The sequence below is a fragment of the Bubalus kerabau genome, chromosome 4 (assembly GCF_029407905.1).
Source record: "Bubalus kerabau isolate K-KA32 ecotype Philippines breed swamp buffalo chromosome 4, PCC_UOA_SB_1v2, whole genome shotgun sequence".
NCBI lineage: Eukaryota > Metazoa > Chordata > Mammalia > Artiodactyla > Bovidae > Bubalus > Bubalus kerabau.
In genome coordinates, this window is record NC_073627.1 from 168,779,588 (window position 1) to 168,807,081 (window position 27,494).

The 27,494-nt window shown below is 47.2% G+C and overlaps 1 protein-coding gene and 1 pseudogene across 26 annotated transcripts in view; both read right to left on the minus strand.

Annotated features, from left to right (window-relative positions):
* PTPN3 (protein tyrosine phosphatase non-receptor type 3) overlaps nt 1–27,494 on the minus strand; it is a 121,046-nt gene that overhangs the window by 65,009 nt on the left and 28,543 nt on the right. For 12 of the 26 annotated variants that reach the window (XM_055579256.1, XM_055579262.1, XM_055579271.1 and 9 more), the window contains 6 exons: nt 17,225–17,330; nt 16,452–16,606; nt 10,737–10,844; nt 10,618–10,660; nt 7,893–7,971; nt 3,076–3,120 (listed from right to left, as the gene is read on the minus strand). In XM_055579256.1, coding sequence (XP_055435231.1) covers nt 3,076–3,120; nt 7,893–7,971; nt 10,618–10,660; nt 10,737–10,844; nt 16,452–16,606; nt 17,225–17,330 — 536 coding nt within the window. Of the gene's footprint in view, nt 1–3,075; nt 3,121–7,892; nt 7,972–10,617; nt 10,661–10,736; nt 10,845–16,451; nt 16,607–17,224; nt 17,331–18,196; nt 18,289–25,147; nt 25,239–27,494 lie in introns of all 26 variants that reach the window. The other 14 variants (XM_055579274.1, XM_055579283.1, XM_055579279.1 and 11 more) reach the window with 4 other exon arrangements.
* LOC129651821 (uncharacterized) lies at nt 1,646–1,763 on the minus strand (annotated as a pseudogene).

A 27,494-nucleotide genomic window follows, 5' to 3' on the forward strand; every position in this document is an offset into this window, starting at 1 on the left:
GACCTCTCCTAGGACTAACTGAACTCCTGAGTTCTGTTAACTCTGACTCCTGGTTACCTGCTTTCCGAAAGGGTCACATCCTTTCAGAAGGGAAAAACAGAAACTTATTCTGAATTTTAAAACTCCTGTGAGTTTTCAATTATTTGATTAGTTACTATGATTTAAGACTCCTAAATCTGTTCACCCTCCTGAAACTCCCCACCAGGAGGCAATGGTCAGCAGCACCTCAGTCTTCCTACGTCCATCAGAAATCCACGAACCCAAGTTGGACGTGTCTTCCTTCCTTCCTCCTGAGCTCAGTGCCCTCCCAAACACCCTGTCTGGGTCAAAAACTCTGTCTCTGTCTCTGTCATGTTCTGAACCATCTGGTGGCTCCCTTCTCTCCATTCAACCTCGGATTTCAGTCTGCCTAGGAGCTCATTCAGCAGATCTGGGCCAGGGATCACTGCCAGGTAGAGCAACACATGAATGGCAGCAAGGGTGAGGGCTTGCAGGGTTGGGTGGGTGGGGGGGACACAGAGTTTAAAAGCATTCCGCCCAGCAACCCCGTGGGAAGTGGAGAAAACGTGCAGTTTCCATGGCAGCCCGTGAAGTTCCCAAGATATGAGTCACCCCCACCTCTCTGACTAATCTGGCTGGCTCACCAGGGTTCCCCTCCTGGCCTGCTGTGCTGTGTGCTGGTCCTGAAGCAGAATATGAATATGGAGGTAGCCCTGAGGGGGCCACAATCTTTCAAGTAACCATGCGTTCCTGCTAGAACTTCTAAATGCAGATACATCTAGGGATACTTGCTATCTATTCAATCATCTGGAGACTCAGCCCATGGGGAGAGCAAAGGTCAGCATTCACTCTCCCACCAAGATGGGCTTCAGTGAAGTCAAAGCTGGTGTCCTTGCTACAGGAAGAGCCTGTGAATGGGATTTGGGGAACAGCTTAGAGGAGAGTGGCTAAGGGGGTTCGGTCTAGATGGAAGGAACAACCCTATGAGTAAGTCAGAAAGAACATTTCCAAAGGACGGCGTAAATAACAAACTAAAGAACACCGTGTTCTTTGACAGATTCCTCTCTTTCTCAGTAAGTTGCAGGGTCTCCATCTGTCAGACAAGATCGCCTATCTCAGCAGGAAGGAGAGGATGAACAAACCCTTCCGAGCCCAGGAGAAACGCTAACCAGCTCCACCGACTCTGTCAAGAGATCCACGGTTCCTAAGGGCCAGATGCCACCCTGACCCCACACCCCTTGCCCCCGAGATGGGGGCCGCCTGCAGGCCTCACAAGGTGCTAGGGGTCTAAGCCAGGACGTGGCCCTCAATAGGTTTCTCCTGTTGAAAATGCAGATATCCAACTTCCAACACTTGGAGAGCCAGACTAGAAGCTCCTGAGCATAGGGGTGGGGGGCCCAGCCCCATCTGACCACACAGTCAGCGCCCGTCTTGTAACAGGTGCTCACAAAACGTGTGGGGGAAACACGGCGGTGTGCACACAAGAGAGACAACCGTGTCTGCTGCCACAGAGGGCTGCCTGGACCCAGGGCAGGGGTGACCATTTCAGCTGAGAGGTCCCCTGAAACACGAGGCTGCCACAGGAAAGGGTGGGCACCGGGTTACAGGAGGGGTCCTCTCTCTCTCCCTGTGTTCTCTCATAAGCAGGGGGTCTCCAACTGGGACCGTGCGGGTAGGGCGTTATCTTCACTGCCCAATGAGATTTATTAAACTGGTAAGAACAGACACTACGCTTGATCTTAGCCAAGAGGCCGAGAAGTGATTTATCTCCTTGTGTCCTGTTTATTGTGCTACAGAAGGGACTTGTTCCTCCCTCAAATGGGAGGATGAGCCAAATTACAGAACCGGTCTAGGGCCACTAGGCCATCAAGTTCTGGTGATCCTTTCTTTGAGGGGTCTCTTGCTTCTAACCATCCCTCCTGCCCCATACTCCTTGCCCCCTATTCTCTGGCCTGGATGCCTTTTAACAGCTCTCTCAAGAGCTTCACCTTCCCTCCCACCTAGACAGAAGCTCCTCAGCCTCTTCCAGCCTTCCCTATAGACGCTGCTCCTGCCAGATCCCTCCTGCTTAAACACCCTTGACAGCGCTGCTCTGCCTGCTGGATCCAGGACGCATACCTACGTGTGACAGGAAGAGCTCTCCCTCTCTCTTCTCTCTTAAGCCCGCAGCATGTGGTCTCCAACTAGGACTGTGGGGCGTGGGGTGCTGTCCTCTCTGCCCAAGGAGATCTGACTCCTCACGTCTCCACCAGCCCCCAACCCCCAGATCATCACAGCGGTCCACACTTCACAAAGCTCACACCGGCGTCGTCTTTTCCTAACACCTATGGCAGCTGTGCTCTCCACTCCGCATACTGGTCCCAGTTGCTTCACGGGTTCCTGTCTCGTTTCTCCGATGAGACCGCAAGCACCCACATGGTAGCCCAGTGGGGGCTTCCGAAGACCCTCCTCAGTAGAAGGAAAGAGGAAGTGGGAAGGACAGGAGCAAAACACGGCTGTTTCCACCCGTTCACCTGCTGCAGTGTCTCTGGTAAGTCAAGAAAAACTGAATGCTGGAGGTGGCGGCTCAGGGGCCACTGACTTGGAGTCCCCCTCCCATTCCTGAGCTGCTCAGATACTCTGCAGCCATGGAGACGGTCCTCATACACGAGAACTGCTGAAGCATGGCTGAAGCTACAGTCTTCCAGCAAAGCTTCCCAGAGAGAAAAAGAGTCACTTCTGGGTACTAAGGGGCTCGGAGGGGACCTAATTGGGCCTGATGTGCCTTCCTGGATGAAGCTCATTTCATGTTCAGGGTCTCTCCCTCCCTCTCTCTACAGTTTCTCAGGTCTTTACCAGAAAGATAACTGCCTTCTGTAATAAAACTGAAACAACAAAATGAGGTTTATTGGTTCTCAGCTTCCTAAGTCCAGACCTAGCCAGAAACAGATGTCTCAAGCAGGATGCTGCTTTCAACATCCGATTACTGTTTACATTTAATATTGTTACCAGAAATGCACGCTCATTAGATTAAAACCAGGAATTTCAGTAGTCTAGGGCAACTGATGGAAAAAGAAGATGCAAAATTCTCATTACCTTCCTTCACAAATATCCATCTTCAGTTGTAAGAAATACAAATGCCTATGAAATAATTGATCTCATTAATTCATAATACACAAAGGAAAACATGCAAAAAAAATAAAAGATGAGTGAAGGACAAGACCTACACATTTGAAAAACAAAACACAAAAAACCATATTTTGTTTCAAGTATCAGATGCTGTTCCCGTACATTGCAAAGCTGCCTGCCTTCCGTCACAGTGGTTCATGTGGCTGCCTTAGTCTCAATGGGCCGGGGGGTGATTTCCAGCCAGCCTCTTGCCAGCCCCGCATGCAAATGCTGTCTTAGGGATGGACAGAGTAAGAGGAGCTCACCAATGACTGGCTGGTGCCACTGCCAGTGGGCGCCCCCGCCCTGGACCTTTCCAGTCAAACCTGGGGTATCTGAGAGCACCAGGACCCACAGGCAGCCCCGCACACCAAAGGGCTGCCGTTCTACACACAGCATTTGCACACCCACGTTCCGCTGTGTGAAGTTACCGAGAGGAGGAGGGTCTATGCAGACACCTCCTTGGCTGGGGTGCAGACACCTCCTTGGCTGGGGTGCGAACACCCAGCTGGGCTTTTTCCTATGTCCCAGGAACTGTTGGTGCCTGAGCAAAAGCACAGACATCAGCCGACTCCAGGCTGCCAGGCCTCCAGGCTGAATTCTGCGCGTGTCTGTGAGCTCCTAGCACTGCTGCTTTGAAACCTGGGACTTGATCTGAGGACAGAACCTGGTAAGCTCTTGGTAAGTCACAGGCGCCTCCATCCAGGGAGTGGAGGGCATCGACAGTGCCGTGCAGGCCAGGAAGAGCCCTGGAGCGCATTATATTTAGGGACACAGCACACATGTGACACTTGGCTGCTGTTCCCACTCTTTTTTAAAGCCTGGATTCACTTGGGATACAGATTCCAGTGTCTGGCCAAGGTGACAAAAAGGAAACTTCTTGAAATCTAATACAGAGGCAGTAGAAGTGTTCAGGGGGCAGGAGAGAGAGAGAGAATTTTGGCAGTTTAAACAAATCAGTCTCAATAGTCCTAATTTCGATGTTTAAAGGTCAAGGTGCCAATGTTTTGAGATGTGAATGTTTCACATGGTGTTACAACCTTGTATTTGCACAGTTCTGGGCTGTGTGTGGTATTTCACAACTTACTGATTCATTTAAACCTCCTTGGACTGCAAGGAGATCCAACCAGTCCTTCCTAAAGGCAATCAGTCCTGAGAGTTCACTGGAAGGACTGATGCTAAAGCTGAAACTCCAATACTTTGGCCACCTGATGTGAAGAGCTGACTCATTGGAAAAGACCCTGATGCTGGGAAAGATTAAAGGCAGGAGAAGAAGGGGACGACAGAGGATGAGATGGTTGGATAGCATCACTGACATGAGTTTGGGTAAATTCCAGGAGTTGGTGATGGACAGGGAGGCCTGGCATCCTGCAGTCCATGGGGTTGCAGAGTCGGACACCACTGAGCGACTGAACTGAACTGAAGGACTCTGAAGTGGGTACCACTACCTCCATTTTTTACTGATGAGGACACGGATGTTCAGATGGGTGATGTGGGGTCAGTGATGTCTCGTGGACACTCGTGTTATGAAAAAAAAAAATCTGACTATATTACAAATTTCTTATGTGTCTAATGACTAAAAACCTTAGGATCAATCTCCTGATATTACTTTGATTATAAGACTTGTCAATTACTCTTAATGCATTCAGCGCCAGAACACTGAGGGATGGTGTGACATACACATGCTGATTCACACTTACTCCGTATCGGAATCTCTATCTCTGCCACCTAGGGGAACACAACGGGTCCTTTCTACTTTGTTCCTATGTTTATTCAAGCTGATATTCAAGTGGAATTAAGTGTTCTCTCCTCCTATAATGCTACTGAGAGAAAAAAGAGGAGGGAGAGAATCACAGGTAATCCAGTGGTAAATCTGGACTTTCACTGCTGAGTCCTGCTAGGCAGTAGGTCTTCCTTGGGGTGTAAAGGAGAACAGGAACCTGCAGACCCCCGTTCACCACATGCTACCTTGTTGTATATTCAGCAATGTCTCTGAGTCAACCCCAGGATATCACACAAAGAGACAGGAATAGTGGAATGATGCCCAAGTCCCTAGGAATCTTGGATCTCCCTAAGAATCTTAAAGGAGCCTGATTCTGAGACTCCCAGTACATGAAACTCTATATAGAATGGTCTAAATTTATCAGGAACAGCCGTTGTGGAGGCTCACAATCAAAGAGACAGTGATTAGGATAAAGGAAGTCATTTAGAAGAGATGCTCCTTGTGTCTGACTTCAGAAATGTAAAAGCTCACTGCTGGAGTCTGCCCCATCCATGACCTCAACTTCAGAAAAAAGCAATGAAGGCCTCCCTGCCTAGATCCTTGGTAAACAACAGGAGACAACACACACCACCTCTGTTTTCCTTCTTTGACCCTTGAAACCAAAATTTCTTTAAAGGGGAACTTCCTTTTGGATAAGCTATAGAGCTGGGGCTTAAAAAAGATACTGCATATAATATGTACATCAATTATACCTCAATTTAAAAAAAGAGAGATACTATGGGTCAGGAACACAGGAAAAATTCTTCCTTTAAGTAAAAACAAGACAAAAGACCATTTTTTTAAAAAATTAATGGTGGAAACCTGGCCCAGACTAAAAAGAAGATCTGGCAGTCCTGGCTGTTTTCCCAGCTCTTAGGAGGCACAGGGGCAGCTGCTAGCATGGCTCCTGCTGTGTTAGGAGCAAAGTGGTGCCCACATCCCAGGAACTGACAGCTGTAATCTTCTCCACACTGGGGCGACCACCCATCTTAAGATGGGACGTGGGGTGGTGGGGCTGGGTGTCTGTCTGCAACCGGTGACTCTTAGGAGGGACACGGACAAATCGAATTTTACCTGGGACTTAGGTAAGAACAAAATTTAGTCTATTACTTGTCTTGAGCCAAAATCTGCCTTTCTGTAGCTTCCACTCACTGGCTATAATTCTACCACCAAGCACATCTAATTCCCCCTTTCCTATGACAGCCCTTTGCAGATCTGAAGGCAGTCTTCATTTCTGAATCTTCTCTCAGTCCTCAACTCCCTACATCTCCTCAGGTGTCCCTCAAACGCCAAGGAGGCTCAGCAGGCAGAGGCTTTCCTGGTGGGTATGGATGTGGGCCCCCCTGAGGGGGGCCCTGGAGAGGGGCGCCTGGGCTAAGTTGGCGGGAGTGATCCCTTCACTCAGGTACCCTGGCAGCCACAACCCTGGGGCACCAGCATCTCAACCCGCTAGCGGAGGAAGCGAGGTTCACACTGGGGGTGGGAACCCTTCAGTGGGTAGTAAAATCAACTTAATGAGCCACAATTGGCATTTTAAGCGAAGGAAAGAGAAAACTTAAGGGTACTTTGCACTTACTATTGTTTCAAGAAATGTCTGCTTCAGTAATCTACATGTTATCTGTGTAATATATTACAAAGCAAAATATATATGTGGGGTTGTGATAAAAAAAAAAAATTCCAGTGGTTAAAAACACACACACACATAATCCATCATGACATTTTAAAACAAAACTTGAAAAAAACTTGGTATTTGGTGGTAGGTAGCCTGGGGAAATCTCACAGATCATGTCACCACTTTGTATCCACCAGCATGAACTAATCTGCGGGGTTGAGCATCCTACACCTTCCCTTAGTCCACCTGTGTGAAGAGCTATTATGGGGAAAACTCAAGGCACCCCGTGTATGTCCCGTGGTTACCCAGTGAGACATGTGGGACATCTTATATCTGCTTAAAATTTAACTTTATAGTAAACACAAGTCAAATTTTCAATGCCTTCTATTGCACAGGGACGAGGTGTACAAAGAAGACAAACTAGTAATAGAATAATATTTGGCCTTTACTCACATTACAAGTTAAAATGTGATCATGGACTTACTAATTTAAAAAAAGGAAAAAAGTGAAACAGCACTTTCTGTCCAAGTTAATGTTGCCGCCCTGGTGATGGTCTCATGGCCACCATGGGCACAAGACAGGATTTAACAATCCTGAACATTGACTGCTTTTTTTCGGATGGAAGAGCTTCCCTCCCTTAGAAAAACAAATGTTTCAATAACCAAAGGGCCGGCTGATGCCTTGGGGGAGGGGAAGGAGAGGCCAGGTGAGTTTGCAGAGCCCGTGTTTAAACAGCATCAACTCTCCTGTGCCCGTCCTTTGGTTCCAAACACAGGTCCCCACCCAGAAAACCCACGTGCCAGCACGACAGGAGGGCCAGGACCTGAGCCAAGCCTGGAGGGGTAAACAACTCTTGCAGCCCTCTCTCCCTTATCTGGTTCACAGATTCGCGGAGGCGGAGGCAAGATGCTGGCCAGCCTCCTCTCCTTCCAACTGGGGATCTGATAGAGAGTTCTCAGTTAAGAGACCTCTGGTTCTCCTAAAGAGCTCACTCCTAGCCCTTCAGAGACACTGCGCTATTTGATCGGTAGAGGACTTTGACAAACTTCCTTTCCTGCAGGAGCAGAAAATACCTGCGTTCTAAGACCAAGGGCACTCAGCTCGAAGAGGAGCCTGGATGGAAGGGGAGGTGGTGGTAGGAGCATGCTGGGGACTGCACCAAATCAGAAGAAAGAGACTCAAGATGAAAACGAATTTGCTGATTAAAATTTCAATATGTGTCCCCCAGTTTTTACTGGGATCCTAAGTGACTTTTGCTGCAGTTACACCCAAATGAAAGATTTGACCACAGTGACAAATTGAAGAGTACATTTTTAGTGGTTACTCAATTTTTATATACTAAATAGGAAACTTAAGAAAAAATGTTATTACCTGGTTTGTTCTTGCTGCAGTGTGTTGGGATCAGGTATAAAAAATCTTACTCGAAAATGCAGGGTACAGGGGAAACCTCCTACAACATTTTTCAAAAACAAATTAAATTTTCCCTTTAAAAAAGGCAATGCATGTTTTTTACTAGACCACAGCTTTTTCCATCAATAAAAGGACTTAGCTTCACAAAATGAGTGCATGAGTTAGTTAACTGTTCAGAAATCTCCAAGCCTATAAAAATATTTTGCAACATCAGCATAAATTGAGATATAATCTATTTTCTGAAACATGTTTAACTTAGGGAGGTGTTCAAACACTGCACTCCATCATCTGTATTAAGAATTTTAAAAATCCTTAATTTAGCAGATTAAACAGAACTCACAAAGAAAATCTCTCACGTATATAATGACTCCACACTTTTCAAATATTTTCAGATACATTCTTGAATGCAAACACCGCCACGACTATGAATAGGCTAGGGTGCTGTCGACTGCAGTGTACAACAACGTAGCCACCAGGCTGGCCGGCCACCCAGCCCCTCAGAGTTTTGCCTTAGGTCACACAGCTGAGGACAACACCACGGTTAACTGCACTGAGTCTTTTGACTCTGCATGGCCACATTTTAAAATTAATTTTGATCCTGGAAAATATTTCATGCTTTTAATGCAAAGTGAATTCAAAAAATGATTCATATACCAGCAAATATTACACAGCTAACATACTCAGATATTTTATGCAACAAGGCCAAGAGTCCATTTGCTTGTAAGAATAGATTGTCCATTTCTTTTGCTGGATGTGGTAACAGACGATCAGATTCTGTCTCAAAGATCCCACGCTCTTCTTCATGTCCATTTCTCGCCTGTCCATTACTCAGTATCTAGTCACTGATCCTTGCCAGAACCTCTTGCTCTCTGAAACGCAAATGTTTTCTACCCTGCTCTCCTCCACTGAGCTCCTCTACTGTAGCTTCTTCGGGGCTCCACCCTCCCATCTCAGTAGAACTTCTGCCTTTATCTCCAGCTTGTATCAAAGTCTCTAATGGTGTGTTTGTACCTGTGAATGTACCTCTGTGCAGGTACCTGGGTCCAGTGGGTGATTCTGTAGCTCTAGGTGCAGGCTAACGACCTATACATCAGGGGATGGATAAGTCCTCCCAATGGTCTGGACGCCCTACTGGCTCCCCTCCCTGCCTCCCCGCTGTGTAACTTCTCACTTCTGTGTCCCAAGCCTGCCTCCTTGCCTTTCTCATCCTCTTCTGTGCACCCGGAGCATCCTGTCACGTGCTCAGGGCCACCCCAGAGCTGCCTCTACCCTTGTCTCCATCCCTACAGTTGGCTGTAAGCTCCTTGAGGGCAAGGTCCAACTCTCATTCCCAGAGCGTAGCCCAGTGCCATGCCCAAGTCTGAGCATGGAACCTATCTGCTCAGAGAATTGATACGAGAATGAATGACAACACCTGTCCATGCACATGTGAGCTCATTCCTCTGTGAATTCAAACGGGGGCACAGAGTTGCCTGCACAACATCTCTGCAGCTCCCCCTGGTACTTCTGAATGCTAAGGACACAACTCACAGGAGGAAAGAGGGCTGAGGCCCTGACTCCAGGTGAGGGCACCCATGGGATCTGAGTCAGGTCCCCTGATCGCTACTCCTTCCTGCCCTGGCGCCAGGCCAGTGGGGAACGTGTCATCATGGGTGTGCACATTCGTGTGTACAGATCCACCTGCCTTCACCCCTCGATCATCTACTGGCCACCTCCTATATGGAGAGCACCACGCGGGGCGTGACAAGTACCCTAACTGCAAAGAGCTGGCTGTTTTGCAAGGACGATAAAGGCCAATAACTCAGAGTGAAGGAGAGGGTATTCTGAGGCACAAAGCAGACAGTGATCAATGTAAGCGAGGGGAGAGGGAGGCAGGGCTTCTATTAGAGGAAATGGAATCTGAGTGGCATTGAAGAGAAATGGCAAGACTGGGATATAGGGAAGTGGGAGGGAAGAGCATTCCTAATAGAGGGAACAGACCCAGGGAAGGCGCAGAGGTGGGTACGTGGTCCTGCGTGTCAGCTAGGTTTGGGGCAAAAAGTACATGTAGGGAACAGAGAGCGTGATTAGAAAGCCAGGCAGAGAGTGGGGTGAGGTGTAGCTGGACAGCCCGCCTAACTGGAAGGTAACCTACGATATACTTATGTGTGTATCTGTGACACTATCTATCCATGCCTCTGCTTCCAGGGAATGGAACTGTGCTGCTGAAAAGGACTGGTGGTGGTGGGGGGCAGGGGGAAGAGTGTGATGTATGTGTGTGTATCATTTTTTTCCCATCCTGGCTCTCACACTGGGCTGAAAAACTGGGCTGCTGAAATGGACTGGGGCGGGCAGGTGTGTGCGTGCGTGTGTCTCTTTCCCATCTTGGCTCTCACACTAGGCTGAAAAAGGTCATCGTCCTTCCCCTTTCTTTCCTATAAAAAGAAGTGTGGGTTCCTCTGCTCTTAGCCGCCTTCTTTTACCTTTCCCTCTCTTGCCCACAGCTGCCGAGGAGCCTTGGGGGCTGATCTGGAAGTTTCTCTGCTAACTCAGAAGTCAGGCAGGAGGAAGCCAGCTTACTCACGTCTCCTGGGCCACCTGGAATCCAGGTTCCAGATGTTTCAGGTATGCTGAGAACTGGAGGAGAGAAATGGGCCGTGATACGCTAACACCTAGTGTTCAAGCGAAATGCGAAGCTCACACCCACCTTTTAACTGCTTCCTGATGGGTTTGCTTGCTTCAAGCCATCTCTGTTGGGTAAGAAAACATAAGATATAAAACCAACCCCTGCAGAAGCCCAGCATGTCCTCAAGAGAGGGTACTCACAGGAGAGTCCAGCGAGTCATCACCATGCTGTAAACCGAAATACTCCTTCTCAGTCACACCCAAGTAGTTGTAAGCCATGTCCAGGAGAACTTGACCGGTATCTTGTTTCTAGGAAAGAAAACGTCCAGTGGACAAAATTTTAAAACAAATTAAGAGCTGATCTCTAGAGTCTTTACTGCAGATAAGAAGGTATTAAAACATGTGGTGAGATTTCATGCACACATGTACCCTACAATACGTGTGTGTGTGTGTGTGTGTGTGTGTGTGTGTAACCGCATGTGCTCAGTCATGTCCAATTCTCTGTGACCTATGGACTGCAGCCCACCAGGCTCCTCTGTCCATGGGATTCTCCCGGCAAGAATACTGAAGTGGGTTGCCATTTCCTCCTCCAGGGTATCTTCCCCACCCAGGGATCAAACCCACGTCTCTTTCATCTCCTGCACTGGCAGGCAGACTCTTTACCACCGCACCACCTGGGAAGCCCTGCCCTACAATAAGAAACGCTTTAATAAATTCCAAGTCAAGAAGCACAACTGAACATATGGAAAATAAGGCTAAGGTAAATATGACTTAGAAGAATGAGATTAATTTAATTTTCTAAGATTTCTTCTTTCCTCTTAGCTGAGATTCTCAAGTGATAATGTCTGAATCGGAAAACTAAGACATCCTGATGACAGTAAATTCTGCGTGACCTGCTCATGGATTATCCACAGCAAAATGCTAATCCACGTCGGTCCGTGTTGGCTCCTCAGAAGCCAGGCAAGCGTATGCAGGGAGGAAAACCCTAACGGCATGAAGGAAGACAGCTAAGAATACTCAAATGCCATTGGAAATACTCTCAAAGGGATCTGGCAGGGGACACTGGAGGATTATCTGCTTCCCTACTCTGCGCTATCTGAAGTGAGAAGCCAGTGGAGACATTCAGCCTACTTCACGTCCAGGGCAGGGCTCAGCCACCTTTTCCACTTGCTGCTCAGGGAGCGGGCGTGGGGCTGGGGAATGGGGACAGAGCCACAACACGCGTCCCTTTTCTGCCCTCCCGGGGAGGCCAGCTGTGCAAGCAGTGACCGGGACTCAGTGTGTCAAGTGCCATGGAACACTCCGGGCACAGTGAACACAGGGGGGCAGGGCAAGGCAGCCCCTGACCATGGTCTGCAAGGGTGACAGGGCTGAGCGCCAAGCCCTCTCTCTGGGTGCAGGCATTCAGCAAAGGCAGCAAGCGGATGGCCCAGCACAAAGGCGCAGGGGTGGGAACTGCAAATTCTACTTGAACAGGCAGACTTCTCCAGAATCCTTTGAACCCAACCCTTTAACTTAAGGGCAATGTGAGTCAGAAATAGACCACGTAGAGAATCAGCAAAGGCAGCTTTTTTCAGCGCCTGAGAGCAGATGATGTACCTGAAAACAGGTCACCATGACCAGGATGGGGAGAATTAGATAACTGTCACCCCCTCCTGCAGCCGCTTCTCCAGGACAGTCTCACATTATCTGGCACACAGTGTGGGAATGTAAGACACACCCATGTCCTGAACACGTCCCCTTCCTGCCCCAGGGCCCTGGCTCCTGCTGCTGCCTCCGCTTCCCAGGTCACCTCCCATCCCAGGGGAGCCAGGATGGTTTGGAAAAGATGACCTAGTCCACATACTCCAAATTATGACATAGTCTCTCCCCGAATTACAAGATATTCACAATGCCAAGAGCCATCCGTTGCCCTTGCTGAGGTTATTAGTTGTATGATTTTATATTATGTTTAACGTGAACTGTGGTGCTGGAGAAGACTCTTGAGAGTCCCTTGGACAGCAAAGAGATCAAACCAGTCAAATCTAAAAGAAATCAGTCCTGAATATTCATTGGAAGGACTGACGCTGAAGATGAAGCTCCAGTACATTGGTCACCTGACGCAAAGAGCTGACTTGTTGGAAAAGACCCTGATGATGGGAAAGACTGAGGGCAGGAGAAGGGGGCAACAGAGGATGAGATGGTTGGATCACATCATCGACTTAATGGACATGAGTTTGTGCAATCTCTGGGAGATTGTGAAGGACAGGGAAGCCTGGCGTGCTGCAGTTCACGAGGTGGCAAAGAGTCGGCCACGGCTGAGCAACTAAACGACAACAAAATCAATCACTGTAATCTACGGGGCATCTACAAGGAGCCAGCCTCAGTACTCTGCACATTTTATATAGGATCTCCAATCTGCACTGCAACATCACATAGCCGTCACCACATTTCCTGTGCAGAGAAGCAAACGGAGGTCCCAAAGGCTCCATGCCTTGAGCCGCCAGCTGACGGGTGTCTGACTGCCTGACTCAGGTGGGTCTGATGCCAGAGCCTGCATGTACCCTCTGCATTGCCTCTGTCTCCTCTGGAATGCATCATCCATCATTCCAGTAGCTGCACAACTCACTCGGTTCTCAAAAGGACCCGAAGTAAGACACATTTTTGATGAGAAGAGGCCTCCGGGCCCAGCACCCCACCAGAGGTCACCTTGGCTACATCAGGTCACTGCCCAAGACAGCCTTGCTCTCTGGGCTGAGTTGAGAACAGCTGACATCCAGGCCAGCTTGCCTGAGGATGCCCGCTCCTGGTCATGAGAGGGCCTGGGCTAAGGAAGCTGAATGTGACCCTTGGGAGCAAAAACATACAAAGTGATGGAGATTCTAAGCTGGAACCGGGCCCTCGTATTCACGGGTCAGCCTTGACCAGGCTGCTGGAAGCCCGGGGAGCAGCGCAGGCAGGAGTGACAGTCACGGCGACGTCAGTCACTGATGATGACGGGCGCCCACTGAACACCAGGCTCTGTTCTGAGGCTCCACATAACCTCTGGGTGGATGCCATCCTCACCACTCTTCCTCCTTAAAACATGTTCTCACCTGGGCTTCTCATTCCCTCTCAGCCTCCCCTCATCTCCGCTGACAGTCTCCTGCTTGCTCCTTATCTCCCCAGGCTTTAAACACTGAACCTCAGTCATCTTCCCTGTCTCGTCTCAAGTGATCCTGAGATAACATCTCTACATCCACACATGTATCCTAACCTAGACTCTTCCTTCAACTCATTTGTGTACATATTGCCATGTCTTCAAAGACAAGTAACAAGCATCTCAAACTGACCACGTCTAAAACAGAACCAGTTATTTCTGCCCCCAATCCTGTTTCTCTCTCAGCCTTTCCCATTTCTATAAATTGCAACTCCATCTTGCCCACTGCTCAGGTCAAAAACCTTGGGGATCACCTCGAGGGTTCTTTCACATGCCAGATCCCACTGGTTCCATGTTTTAAGTTACTTCCAGGCTTGGTTTACTTTTGGCCGAATGACCACCCCGTCTAATGATCATGGTCTCCGCCACAGAATGCGAGTCTCAGCCCTTGTCCTATCCCCGCCAGTCAATACAGCATCCTGAGTGAGACCTGAGTCAGATCACATCAGGTCTCTGCCCTAACCCTTCAACACTCTTTGCTTCATTCAGAACACAGCCAGTGCTCAGCATGACCTACCAGGCTCTTCACAATCGCCCGTCCCCTTAAGAGGAAAAAAGTTACGTGAAAAAAGTAAAAAAAAAAAAACAAAAAAGACCAAAACCCTACCTATTTTATTATAGAAAATGTTGGTTTTTTCTTCTCCAGACTTAAGTGGGAAAGAGGAAAAATTAACTATTTGCACCCAAATGTTTTGTTGTAACATAGGAAAATAATCAAGCACAATGTTATATTCCCTCCTTACTGATTTTTTTTCCTTCTATCTGTACCATCTGCCGTGTTCATTCCTCCAATCTTGTGTCCACCTTGATGTGGGAGGAAGGGACATTTTGTCAAAAAGCACGCTGGTGTACGTGTGTTCGCCAGCTCATTTGTTCATAAAAGCATTTTTTATGATATTAAAAAAAAAATCTTTTGAAATGGCTATTAGGGCTTCCAAAGTGGCGCAGTGGTAAAGAATCGCCTACCAATGCAGGAGATGCAGGAGATATGGGTTCGATCCCTGGGTTGGGAAGATCTCCTGGAGGAGGGCATGGCAGCCCAACTCCAGTATTTTTGCCTGGAGAATCACATGGACAGAGGAGCCTGGCAGGGGGTTGCAAAGTCAGACACGACTGAGCACGCGTGCATTAGAAGAAAAACCAAACAACCTATCACCTGTTATTTCTGGCCTCATCTCTGGCTCCCCTCCTCCTTGCTCATTATGCTCCAGACACACTGGCGTCCAGCCTGTTCCGTAACCGCACTAAGGGAACCCCGCCTCAGGGCCTTGGCTCTGCTGCTGCTTCTACCTGGAATGTGCTTCCTCCAGAGAAGCACACGGTTCCTCCCTTACTTCCCTTACTTTAGGTCATCTCTGAAATGTCATCTTGCAAGTGAGGTCTTCCCTAATCTGTTAAAGGACAAATGACAACTCCACCCTTTGCCCTGCCCTGAACTCTCCACCCTTGTTATCCAGAGTTTTCTGCTAAGCACATACTATCCCCTGACTAACACACACCTGCTTACAGCCCATTTCCTCCCTGTGGGCGGTAAGCTTTAAAAGGACCCAGATTTTGTTCTGTTCTGTTCACTGCTGTATTCTCTGTACCCAGAAGAGGGCCTGGCACAGAGTAGGTGCTCAGTAAACCCATGCCGAATAAACACTCACGTTCTTGTCAGGAAGAAGATATACAGCTAAGGAATAGCTCCAGGACAATGTAAATTTTAACAGAAGGGCCAGGTCTAAGTTGAGCTGTCAGTTTATAGCAACCGGAAGAGACCTGTGGGGCCTTTAGAGAGCTCCCACCATGCAGTGACTTCATACACACCACCTTCTTCTCTTGCCTGCTCAGGTCCACAGTGACCTGGGGTCAGCAGGAAGCAGACTCATGGGATGGGAGGCATTCCAGAAGGGACCAGTTTTTGTTACCCTTTAAATTCTTGTGGCCTCCTATCATCCCCCAATGGTTCTCCCATACCCTCTTTTCTCTTTCTGATGCCTTCCCTTGCACACTGAATTTTCCAGGCTGGGGCAGTTGCCGGCAGCCAGTCTGGGACTAGAGATGACCCCTTTAGGACTGGCCAGAGGTTGGGAGAGACAGGCAAAGGTCACAAAAACCCAGGTGGTGAGTGGGGTGGGGTGAGGCGGTGGGGGCGGCTTCTGGTTAGGCATCACACTGCTGTTGTAGGACTGGAGACCTCATTTCTAGCCCTGCTTCTGCCACAGGCTTGAGGTGGGAGAAGCCAGGCCGTCCCCAAGCCCTGCCATCTGGGTAGCTAACCACCTCACTACCCTCCAGAGAGGACCCTCTATTTACCATCTGCACATCTAATGAGCACCTGCTGTGTGGCAGGCACAGTGAAAATGACACTATTACTATTCTGCAGAGCTCAAAAGCTTGAAGAGTGACATGCAACCTGGTAGTTGTAACTACTACCCATGGAATGTGACATGGACTCTAATAAAGCACACACAGGGCACCATTACTGGAGAGTCAGTTCAGGAAGTCAAAGGTGTCACAGAAGCAGTAACATCTAAGACTCACACGGTTTACAAATAAGAGAGGGAAAGACATGTCAGGTAGAGGCAAGAATGTGGGCAAAGTTTTTATGGGTATTTCTAGTTCAAGCTCAACATGCAAGGTCGGAGACATCAAGCTTTTATTTTAAAATAATTCTCTTCATTTTATAAACCAAGAGATGAAAAAATATTTCTTAGGGGCATTTATTCAGAAAAAATTAAATCTGGAGAACTTACGTTAACTTTAAAGGTCTGTACCAAGCCATCTAAAAAGCGGACGCTACAGATGACTTCTGATCGAGTTTTTTCTTTGGGTAATTCTGAGGTGCGTATGTTATTAATTCTTCCACCCAACGCACGTAACCGGGAGGTCATAACTATCGCTGAATAACCTGTAACAGAAGACACGCCTGTTAGCTCTAACATGCAAATTACCATTTCCATTTGAATGTATCTCTCAGTCTATCCATCCCTCACCTGTCTGCTTGATCCTCACAAAACCGTCTGAAGACCTCAGATAAATGTGAGTTGGGTAACAAACCATGTTCCCTTTGAGTTTTGAGTTCTAAGCTGCTTTAGACAATATTTATTGCTCAACTATAACACAGTCAGAGAATTACATGTCTTATTTGTGTCTTATTATCTCTCTAGTCTAAATCTTCTAATTCATATTTTTCATGCCTGTAATTGTTGATGTTTTACTACTTTATATATTTGTGTGTTCTACCCCTAAGATTTTTTTTTTTGAACCACAGAACTAAATGTGGTACAGAAATTATTTAAAATATGAAGACATTTATTGATCAATTAGACTACATTAAGAACATCTATTCATTAAGAGGCTATTTAAAAGAAGAGGCAACCCAGAGACAGCTGTAATAAATAACTACAAAGAATATACAAAGGGCTCCTACAAATGAAAAAGAGAAAAAACAAGTGGGTAAAAAATGGGAACATCAGTTGTCAAAGAAATGCAAAGTGAAACCGCAAAGCAACAGTGCCACACCCACCAGAACGGCTGCCAGGGAATCGGACAAAACCAAGGGCTGGCCACAGCGAGGAGCAGCTGGAACACTTGGGCACCACGAGTGAGGACGGGAAATTAGTGCAGCTAATCTGGAAAAGCAGAGACGTTACTTTGCCAACAAAGGTCCGTCTAGTCAAGGCTATGGTTTTTCCAGTGGTCACGTATGGATGTGAGAGTTGGACTGTGAAGAAAGCTGAGGTCCGAAGAATTGATGCTTTCAAACTGTGGTGTTGGAGAAGACTCCTGAGAGTCCCTTGGACTGCAAGGAGATCCAACCAGTCCATTCTGAAGGAGATCAGCCCTGGGTGTTCTTTGGAAGGAATGATGCTAAAGCTGAAACTCCAATACTTTGGCCACCTCATGTGAAGAGCTGACTCATTGGAAAAGACTCTGATGCTGGGAGGGATTGGGGGCAGGAGGAGAAGGGGATGACAGAGGATGAGATGGCTGGATGGCATCACCAGCTCAATGGACGTGAGTCTGAGTGAACTCCGGGAGTTGGTGATGGACAGGGAGGCCTGGCGTGCTGCGATTCATGGGGTTGCAAAGAGTCGGACATGACTGAGTGACTGAACTGAACTAAACTGAACTGAATCTGGAAAACTGGCAGTATCTACTAGAGCTGAACATACGCATATTCTGTGAAATAATTCCACTCCTAGGCATATTTCCAAAAGAAAAGTATACACTTATCTGCTAAAAGACATGCATAAGACTTCATAATAGCTCCAAACTGGAAAAGACCGACTAGAATGGATAAACTGTAGTAGAGTCACACCATGCACAGACCACACAGCAAAGAAAACACATGAACTACTGTGATACACAGCAGGATTTCTTCCAGTGTTGTGTTGAGCAAAAGCAGCCAGACTCAATAGATGACCTAGCATGATTCAATTTACCCGAAGTTCAGCTTCAGGCAAAACTAATCGATAGAAGACAGGACAGCAGTTACCTCTGGGTGCAGTGACCGAGGGGGTGGACGGGGGTCTTCTGGGGTGTATATAGTCTACTTCTTGATTGGGGAGCTAATGACACTGATGTACTCTGTAAAAATGCATCAAACATCATTATGATTTGTGCTTTTTTTTTTTTGATGTATATTTCAACAGAGTTTACTTTTTGAGAACATGAATGAAGAGGGAATTAGAGAGCAGTTTGCAATCTGAGCATGGTATACTCAGGGAACAGTAAGGAAAGTGGCTTTACCAGTGAATGCAATCGTGAAATGTTAGACTAACAAGGCTAAAGCCATATGCAACCTAGGACACAGCCACTTTGAGCAGGCGGGAGGCATGCGCATCCAGGCCAGCTCCTCGGCTTAGGACCAGAGGTGTAAATCTGACAAGACTGGGTAGAAAAGCAGATAAAGATGAAGGACTTAAAGAGCAATTTAACGTCCGTTTAAAAATCTATTTTCTGCAGACTTTCTCTGATGAGCCAGGCCTCTGCATGTGCTATTGCTTCCGCCTGGGAAGCTCTTTCTGCTCCTCTTCGCCTTGTTGACTCCTACTCGGGCCTCAGTGCTTGGCATGAAGATCACCTCCTCAGGGAAGCCTTCCCTGGTGTTCCTAATGACTCATATATTTGTTATAGGCTCTCTACACTGCTCATCATAACTTCACCTTTATAAATGATGATGAACTTAACATCTGCTTCTGCCACCAGAAGCTGAGCTTCATGAGGGCAGGAACCAGGTCTGGTCTTGCTTACTGCATCTCCCAACACCTAGCTCTGGGAGCAGTTGATAAATATCTGAATGAATCAATGAACAAAATGAAAACTGAAGCCAAGATTATAGCCTGGAAAAAAAAAAATAGTACAACCTAATAGACAAACACGGGATGGTGGGAAGAGGCAGGAGAAAAGGATGGGGTGAGAGAGGAGGCTTCGATTAGAACGCAGAGTGGACCCCAGGTCCACTCTGAACTGGGGTGCTGTTGGCCAGGGCCCTCACACTGCCACACGCACACACACAGCACCCGGGGGTCTGATTAAGATGCTTAGGTCTCCTTCATTGGCAAGTGGGTTCTTTACCACTTAGCACCACCCAGAAAGCCCAGAATAGGGATCTTTTTTTTATTAAAATGGTGAAAATGGTAAATTTTATGTTTTGTATGTTTTATCACTATTTTAAAAAACCTGTGGTCCACCACATATAAAGAGATTGCCCTGATCTTACACAAGTCAGTTAACTGCTTTGGCCTCAGTTTCCTTATTGATGTGTCAGTTCAGTTCAGTTACTCAGTCGTGTCTGACTCTTTGCGACCCCGTGAATCGCAGCATGCCAGGCCTCCCTGTCCATCACCAACTCCCGGAGTTCACTCAAACTCATGTCCATCAAGTCAGCGATGCCATCCAGCCATCTCATCCTCTGTTGTCCCCTTCTCCTCCTGTCCCCAATCCCTCCCACCATCAGGGTCTTTTCAAATGAGTCAGCTCTTCACATGAGGTGGCCAAAGTACTGGAGTTTCAGCTTCAACATCAGTCCTTCCAATAAACACCCAGGACTGATCTCCTTCAGAATGGACTGGTTGGAGCTCCTTGCAGTCCAAGGGACTATTAAGATGCAGACAAGGATTTAAGCAGGTCTGGGCAGGGCCTGAGAACCTGCATTTCTCAGACGACTGGGTGATGCCAAAGCTGCAGGTTCAGGGCCCACACTTTGAAGGGCAGTCACGCACACTCAGAAAACCGCACACATACGTCAGGGCAGGGCCAGAGATGAAGATATGGCAGTCGGAAGCAAGGAAGGAATGATGACAAAGCTGACGAGAGGCCTGAGGAGAGTCGAACCTCGGGAACCACAGCAGCACAGCTTAGCTGCAGGCAGCAATGACACAGGAGAGACGAAAGCTGTGCAGAAGATACAGCAGGACAGAGGGTGTCCTTGGTATTTCAGAAGCTAATCCTACTTCAGAAGCTCCAAGGAAAACTCCATTCTTTTGTAGATGGGGACAGGAAATCTCAAACAGTCATCAAAAAAGATTCCTGGGACTGGCAATAGATGGGAACTTGTTGTCACTTACAAAATTCCACCCACCCCACCACCTCCACTGTGCCCTTTCCAAGGAAAATGTCATCAGAAGGGGTGCGTTTTCTGAGTAATACCAAAAATTATCAAAAGACAACAAATGTGTTCCATAATGCCTTAACTGCCTTGAATTTCACATGTCAAATTTATTATTTAGTCCTTGTCGAAGAATTTCAGGTGGGTTATAAAAAAAATTTTTTTTTAAGATACAATAGAACCATTTCCAGTATGACTCTTAGTGGGAGGTGCACATCAGAGCTACCTGGAGAGCTTTCAGAAAATATGCCGTCCCTGACCCACAGATGGTGACTCAGCATCTCGGGGTGTGGTGCAGAATGACATTCATCTTGGGAAGCCCTCAGAGGGTTAGGCCCGCCTGGGCTAGAAGAGCGAGTATTGGGGGGAACCTCAGAGTGTGTTTTAGATGGTCAGATTTAGAATACAGTCAACCCTCCGGATCCGAGGTTCCTTGGCCTCAGATCCAACCAGACACCGATTAAAAATCTTCAGGAAAGCAAAAAATTCCAGAAAGTTGGGAAAAGCAAAACTTGAATTTGTCATGCGTGAGATCACACCTAGTTACACAGCATTTATGTCATATTTGTAACTATTAACGCATTTACACTGCATTAGGTATTACAAGTCAGTGGTCCCCGACCTTTTGGGCACCAGTGACCAGTTTCGTGGAAGACAACTTTCCCATGGAAGGAGAGGGGATGGCTTTGGGATGATTCAGGCGCATTGTACTTATTGTACACTTTATTTCTATTATTATCACATTGTGATATATAAGGAAATAATTATACAACTCACCATAATGTAGACTCAGATAATCAGACATTAGATTCTCATAAGGGGCACACAGTCTAGATCCCTCACACACACAGATCAGTAGGGCTCAAGCTCCTCTGAGAACCTAACACCACCGCTGACCTGACAGGAGGCGGAGCTCAGGGGTAATGAGAGCCGTAAGGAGCGGCTGTCAATATGGATGAAGCTTCGCTTGCTGACAGCTCGCTTTGTGCTCTGCAGCCCCGTCTCTAACAGGGCAGAGACCATACCGACCATGGCCTGGGGCTTGGGGACCGCTGTTATAAGTAATTGAGAGATGATTTAAAGCACACTAAATCATGTCACAGGCTGTATGCAAATACTATGCCACTATATATAAGGGACTTAAGCATCCTCAGGTTTTCACATCCCAGTCTGAAACCAATTCCCTGCGGATACCAAAGGGACAACTGTACAGGTTCCACAAAATCTGAGCCGTTCAGAGGCCACATGTGCGGCACTCGGGGAGGTGCTCAGAGCAGCTAAAACTGAGAGCAAAGCACACCACGACCCTGGACAGGAAAAAACCAAACGTGATTTCAAACAGGAGCCTCCAAATCAAAGTGCCGCGGGCTGAGGCGGCAACGGCAGGTCTGATCGTCACACCGCTTGCACCTGCGCAGCTCTGTGTCCGGCGCCAGCGTGTGTACGCCGAGGACTCAACTAACTTAACCAGGGTTAGTGGTGCTCCCGGCATGATCCCGCAGCCAGCTGCTGACAAACTCAAGCAGACCAGCTGCCCAGAAGAGATCTACTTTTTCCTCCTCTGTTACATAATCAGGTTGGGGCCCAACATCATCATAATTCGGTGAAATTTCATGAAAGTTGCAGAAACGTTCTCCCCGTAATTATCCCCAAAGCAAACCTTAATACGAGGAGCCTGATGTTGAATAACCACATAATTGAGCCATGTGGTGTTTTCCGATTGTCTTGAAATTATATCTTAAACAATCCGGTCAGGACAATGGATGCTGACTAACAGCCCTGTTTCCTGTACTGCGGCAATTGGGGAACTCAGGGTTTCTATGGCTTCCTTTATAAGCCGCTTAATTCTAAACAAAGCAACAACCCAACCAGGAGCACACTGGCCTCTCCAACCACAGATGATTACGTCTGCAGCTGATGAATTGTACAACATGGAAGCCCAGCTGGTTCTTTGCATTAAGAGAAAAAAAACAAAAGAATGTCGTGCACAGTAACACTACAGGGTCTACTGTTGACTATCGTTTTTAACAAAGATTATACTTGCAAAACATTATACAACGAGGCAACATCTCAGTACAATGAGGTGGGGGGGCTCCATACCTACCACAAGCCGTGGGACCACCACACATTAAGTGCCTACACAATGCGACACACACCAGACACTCAATAGCAGGCATTTTAGTAACAATCTGTTTTGTTCTGACTTATGATTTCAAATCTATGCTGTGAAAGCTGGTTTCAGACAAAAGTTGTTTGTGGTTGGAACTTGTTTGAAGAGCCTGTTTTGATGAAGTGGCTTGGAAGTTGGTTATTAGGACTTTTAAAATCCAACTCTTAAAACCTGAAGTGGCAAGGACCATCATGTCACTGACACCATAGTAACAGCTTGGTGGCCATCACCTGATGGCCCGAATACCAGGAGGTTGACCAGCAACTCAAGAGTGTTTGACCTGAGCAAGGCTACTCTTTGCTGATCTAAATAGCTCTACAAAGCGCTTAAGACACTTGCTCCTGCCACGCCCAGGCTACTCTTGGTTGCAGAGGTGTTAAAACACGCACTAGCCTCAGGAAGAGAAGGGACATCTGTTCCTGCCTTGGCAAGGCTACTCCTTGTACACAGGCAGCAGTGCCAGCCAAGTAATGGTTCCTGGAATAATAACCTTTGGAGCAGTTCACCCAGCCCGGCAATGCTGGTGCCAACTGCCCATAAGCTACGTGCCCCAGCAGCGAGGAACCCAAACTGGCAGCTTTTGGTTCAAAAGATGATCTCTACGAGAACCACCTCCTAGAAAGGTCCATCTCAACTAAATTTGGACTTCTTTCAACTCCCTATTGCCTGGAACAGTAATGCAATCAATCTGTCATTGGTGTGGTATATGTTCTTTCTTTCTTGGCTTATTAAGAGACACGATCCTAGTGAATGAACAATGCTGCCTGCCATATTAGTAAACAGAGTACGTTGCCGCTACAGCCTCCTCTGAAGGTGAGCCCTGAGGGAACTCAGGGTGGAAACACATGGCCTGCCCGCTGCCAGGCCCTCGGCCCCTGCAGCCACCCTCATCGCTGGGGACGGAAAAGCCCAGGATGCTCGTCCTAGAGAGCTAAGGTGCATATCAAAGGAATGATTTCAATGAGCCCAGACTCTTGCAGCCTCTCACACATAGAAATGAGCGAAATTCCTTAATTTGAGACATCCGGTTTTCTCTAATGAACAGTAATCTTTTGATGTCCCAACTACTTGGTCACTGCTAAAACAAAACAAAACAAAACCCTACATATCCTGGCTCTTCCCTTAGCCCTTCAGACCCTCAGAGCTATCCGAGAGGCTGCCTCTCAGGCATGAAGTCCTCAGAAAGTCTGCCAAATAAAACGCATTTCTCAACTTTTAGGTTGTGCTTTTTTTTCTCCAGTTGACATCCTGCATGCTATCGGCTTGTAAAATATTATAAATCATAATTCCCACAGCAAACCCAGGTTAAATCTCAGTCTCTGAGCATAACTGGGCCCACACAAACAAAAGCAATGTTAAGCTTCTAATGCCATCAGATGCTGACTGCAGAGTCTGGATTCCGCAGGACAAACACAAATGCACTATTTCAAACACAGATACCCTAGTGTTCCCTGTAGTTGCAGATGTGATACACCTTTCAGCTGCTCTACCAACTCAATGAGCCTGGAAGCAGGAGTCCATTGCCCTGAGCACGTGGGACACCAGAGCCTTGGTGGTCAGAGTCGGGGGACAGGCCTTCTCTCACCTGCCCTGGAGCCTGAGACGGAAGTGATGCCGTGTGCTTTGTCTCCTGCAGGTCTACATGCTGATCTGGGGAACGTCTGTTCTTTTCACAAGCCAAGGAATCATGGACAGGACAAAGGAAGAGGAATCTTCTCCACTAAGTTAGAAAGCAACCCAACTCCATTTGGATCATTTTAAAAGGAGTGTTAAAGTTATGTCACACCCTTGTTTTTAAGAATAAGAACTACATCCCTAACTCAAAGAGTTTCAGTTAGGAAAAAAAGGTAGCGGTGCTGATTTGTAAGGCAATGGCACCCCACTCCAGTCCTCTTGCCTGGAAAATCCCATGGACAGAGGAGCCTGGTAGGCTGCAGTCCATGGGGTCGCTAAGAGTCGGACACGACTGAGCGACTTCACTTTCACTTTTCACTTTCACGCATTGGAGAAGGAAATGGTAACCCACTCCAGTGCTCTTGCCTGGAGAATCCCAGGGACATGGGAGCCTGGTGAGCTTCCGGCTATGGGGTCGCACAGAGTCGGACACGACTGAAGCGATTTAGCAGCAGCAATTTGAGAGTAAACCACACAGACAACCACGGCTGGCTCCCTACATAATTGGCCGGATGTCCCCAAGCTTGACCTAGGTCAATGCCACCCCCTAGTGGCCAGCAGAGGAATACACTTCACCTCTGAGCATGACTCGCCTCCCACTTCCTCAAGGGAAACATGGACAGTTAGGCTCCTTTCTGGTTTACCATCCATGGCTCAGTTCGTTGTAAAAGTCTCCTGGAATATACAAGGTCTTCTCTGTCACCCAAGTCTCTCCCTTTCCCTCCTGAACTCAGGGGAGCTCCCTTCCCTTTTTTTTTCCTTTTAGACTATTTACAAGCCTCGACAGATGTCTGATAGGCAGAAGAGGGACCTCTCTAGACGGAAAGGTAATAAACATTCATACACAATCAGCCATGCTAGACGGATGACTCAAATTGTGTGCTTCTCAAATATCAGTATTTGATGTATTTAAGATAAATGTTTTGTTTCAGTGCTAATACCAATACTGCTTCTTCCTTTTCACAGTAAACACAGAAGCTGGGCTGCATTACCAGTTCACCCCGTAATGGAGCTTCTAGTTCCAATCTGTTCTTAGCCTGCGCCTCAGCATTCCTTAGGCTCCTCTGCAGTAAGTGGGGTATCCTAAAGAGAAAATTTACAAAATCTGTATGGGGATTTATCACTTATCAAGCACTAGATTCAGATCAAGCAAGGGTGTATACTTCAGTTGCTTAAAAAAAAAAACAAAACAGTGATTAAAAGGAGACTCTTTAAGCAGAGACTTAAATAAAACAAGTGTACTTAAGAGTCATCTGGGCAGCTTGCTAAAACACAGATCCCTGGGTACAATCCATAGAAATTCTGGTTTTGCAAGGACGTCAGAAACTGCTTTTTAAAACTTGCACTTTTTTTTTGAACTTTCAGAAAAGTTAGGCCTTCCCTGGTGGCTCAGTGGTCAAGAATCCACCTGCCAATGCAGGAGACCTGGGTTCAATCCCTGGGTGGGAAATATCCCCTGGAGAAGGAAATGGCAATCCACTCCAGTATTCTTGCCCAGGAAATCCCATGGACAGAGGAGCCTGGTGGGTTAGAGTCCATGGGGTCACAAAAGAGTCAGATGACTTAGTGACTAAACAACAATAGAAAAGTTGCAAGAAAAATAGAACTCCTGTATTCCCCACTGGCCTGGATTCAACTTAACATTTTGCAGGACTTCCCTGGTGGTCCAATGGTTGAGTTTGCCTTGCAATGCAAGGGTTGGAGGTTCAATTCCTGACTGGGGAACCAAAATGCCACAATGCCACAGAGCAACCTAAGATCGTGCACAACTAGAGAGTTTGTGCACTGCAACAAAAGATCCCGCACGATGCAACAAAGATGCTGAGTGCCCCTGACTCAGCCAAATGAGCATCTTTCAAAAACTTAACATTACTTGGACAGAAAGCAGCAAAATTCTGTAAAGAAAATATCCCTCAATTAAAAAAAAAAAAAAACCATTGTATAAGCCACAGACTGGTTCCAAATAGGAAAAGGAGTACGTCAAGGCTGTATATTGTCACCCTGCTTATTTAACTTATATGCAGAGGACATCATGAGAAATGCTGGGCTGGAAGAAGCACAAGCTGGAATCAAGATTGCCGGGAGAAATATCAATAACCTCATATACGCAGATGACACCACCCTTATGGCAGAAAGTGAAGAGGAACTAAAGAGCCTCTTGATGAAGGTGAAAGAGGAGAGTGAAAAAGTTGGCTTAAAACTCAACATTCAGAAAACAAAGATCATGGCATCCGGTCCCATCACTTCATGGGAAATAGATGGGGAAACAGTGGAAACAGTGTCAGACTTTATTTTTTTGGGCTCCAAAATCACTGCGGATGCTGACTGCAGCCATGAAATTAAAAGACGCTTACTCCTTGGAAGGAAAGTTATGACCAACCTAGATAGCATATTCAAAAGCAGAGACATTACTTTGCCAACAAAGGTCCATCTAGTCAAGGCTATGGTTTTTCCTGTGGTCATGTATGGATGTGAGAGTTGGACTGTGAAGAAGGCTGAGCGCTGAAGAATTGATGCTTTTGAACTGTGGTGTTGGAGAAGACTCTTGAGAGTCCCTTGGACTGCAAGGAGATCCAACCAGTCCATTCTGAAGGAGATCAGCCCTGGGATTTCTTTGGAAGGAATGATGCTAAAGCTGAAACTCCAGTACTTTGGCCACCTCATGTGAAGAGTTGACTCCTTGGAAAAGACTCTGATGCTGGGAGGGATTGGGGGCAAGAGGAGAAGGGGACGACAGAGGATGAGATGGCTGGATGGCATCACGGACTCGATGGACATGAGTCTGAGTGAACTCCGGGAGTTGGTGATGGACAGGGAGGCCTGGTGTGCTGCGATTCATGGGGTCGCAAAGAGTTGGACACGACTGAGCGACTCAACTGAACTGAACTGATGGGGGATGGCCAGCTCTCACATCTCCAAGGTGTATCATCTGCTGCCTGCTTAATAAACCCCGCCTGCTTGAATTATAAAAGCAACATTTTACCATGTACTCTTTCACACTCTCCCCTGCACATACACATACCCCTCATTCTCCTTATTAATACTGAACGCTTGGAAGCTATAGATATCATGTCTCTTTACCTCTATAGTTCAGTAAATATCTTCCAAGGACAAGGGTACTTCATAACCACCATAATCATACTAAGGAAATTTAACATCAATAAAGTATTTATAGTCCATACCAAAATTTGGCAAATTGTTCTGGTGATACCCCTTTCTTTCCTCCTTATCCAGGGATGCTCCTAACCAGGACTTTGCCTTGCTTTAGCTGTCAGGCAGAAGTTGCATTTGTAATAAGTGTCCCAAGGGCACACTGATGCAGGGGGCCTGAGCACCAAG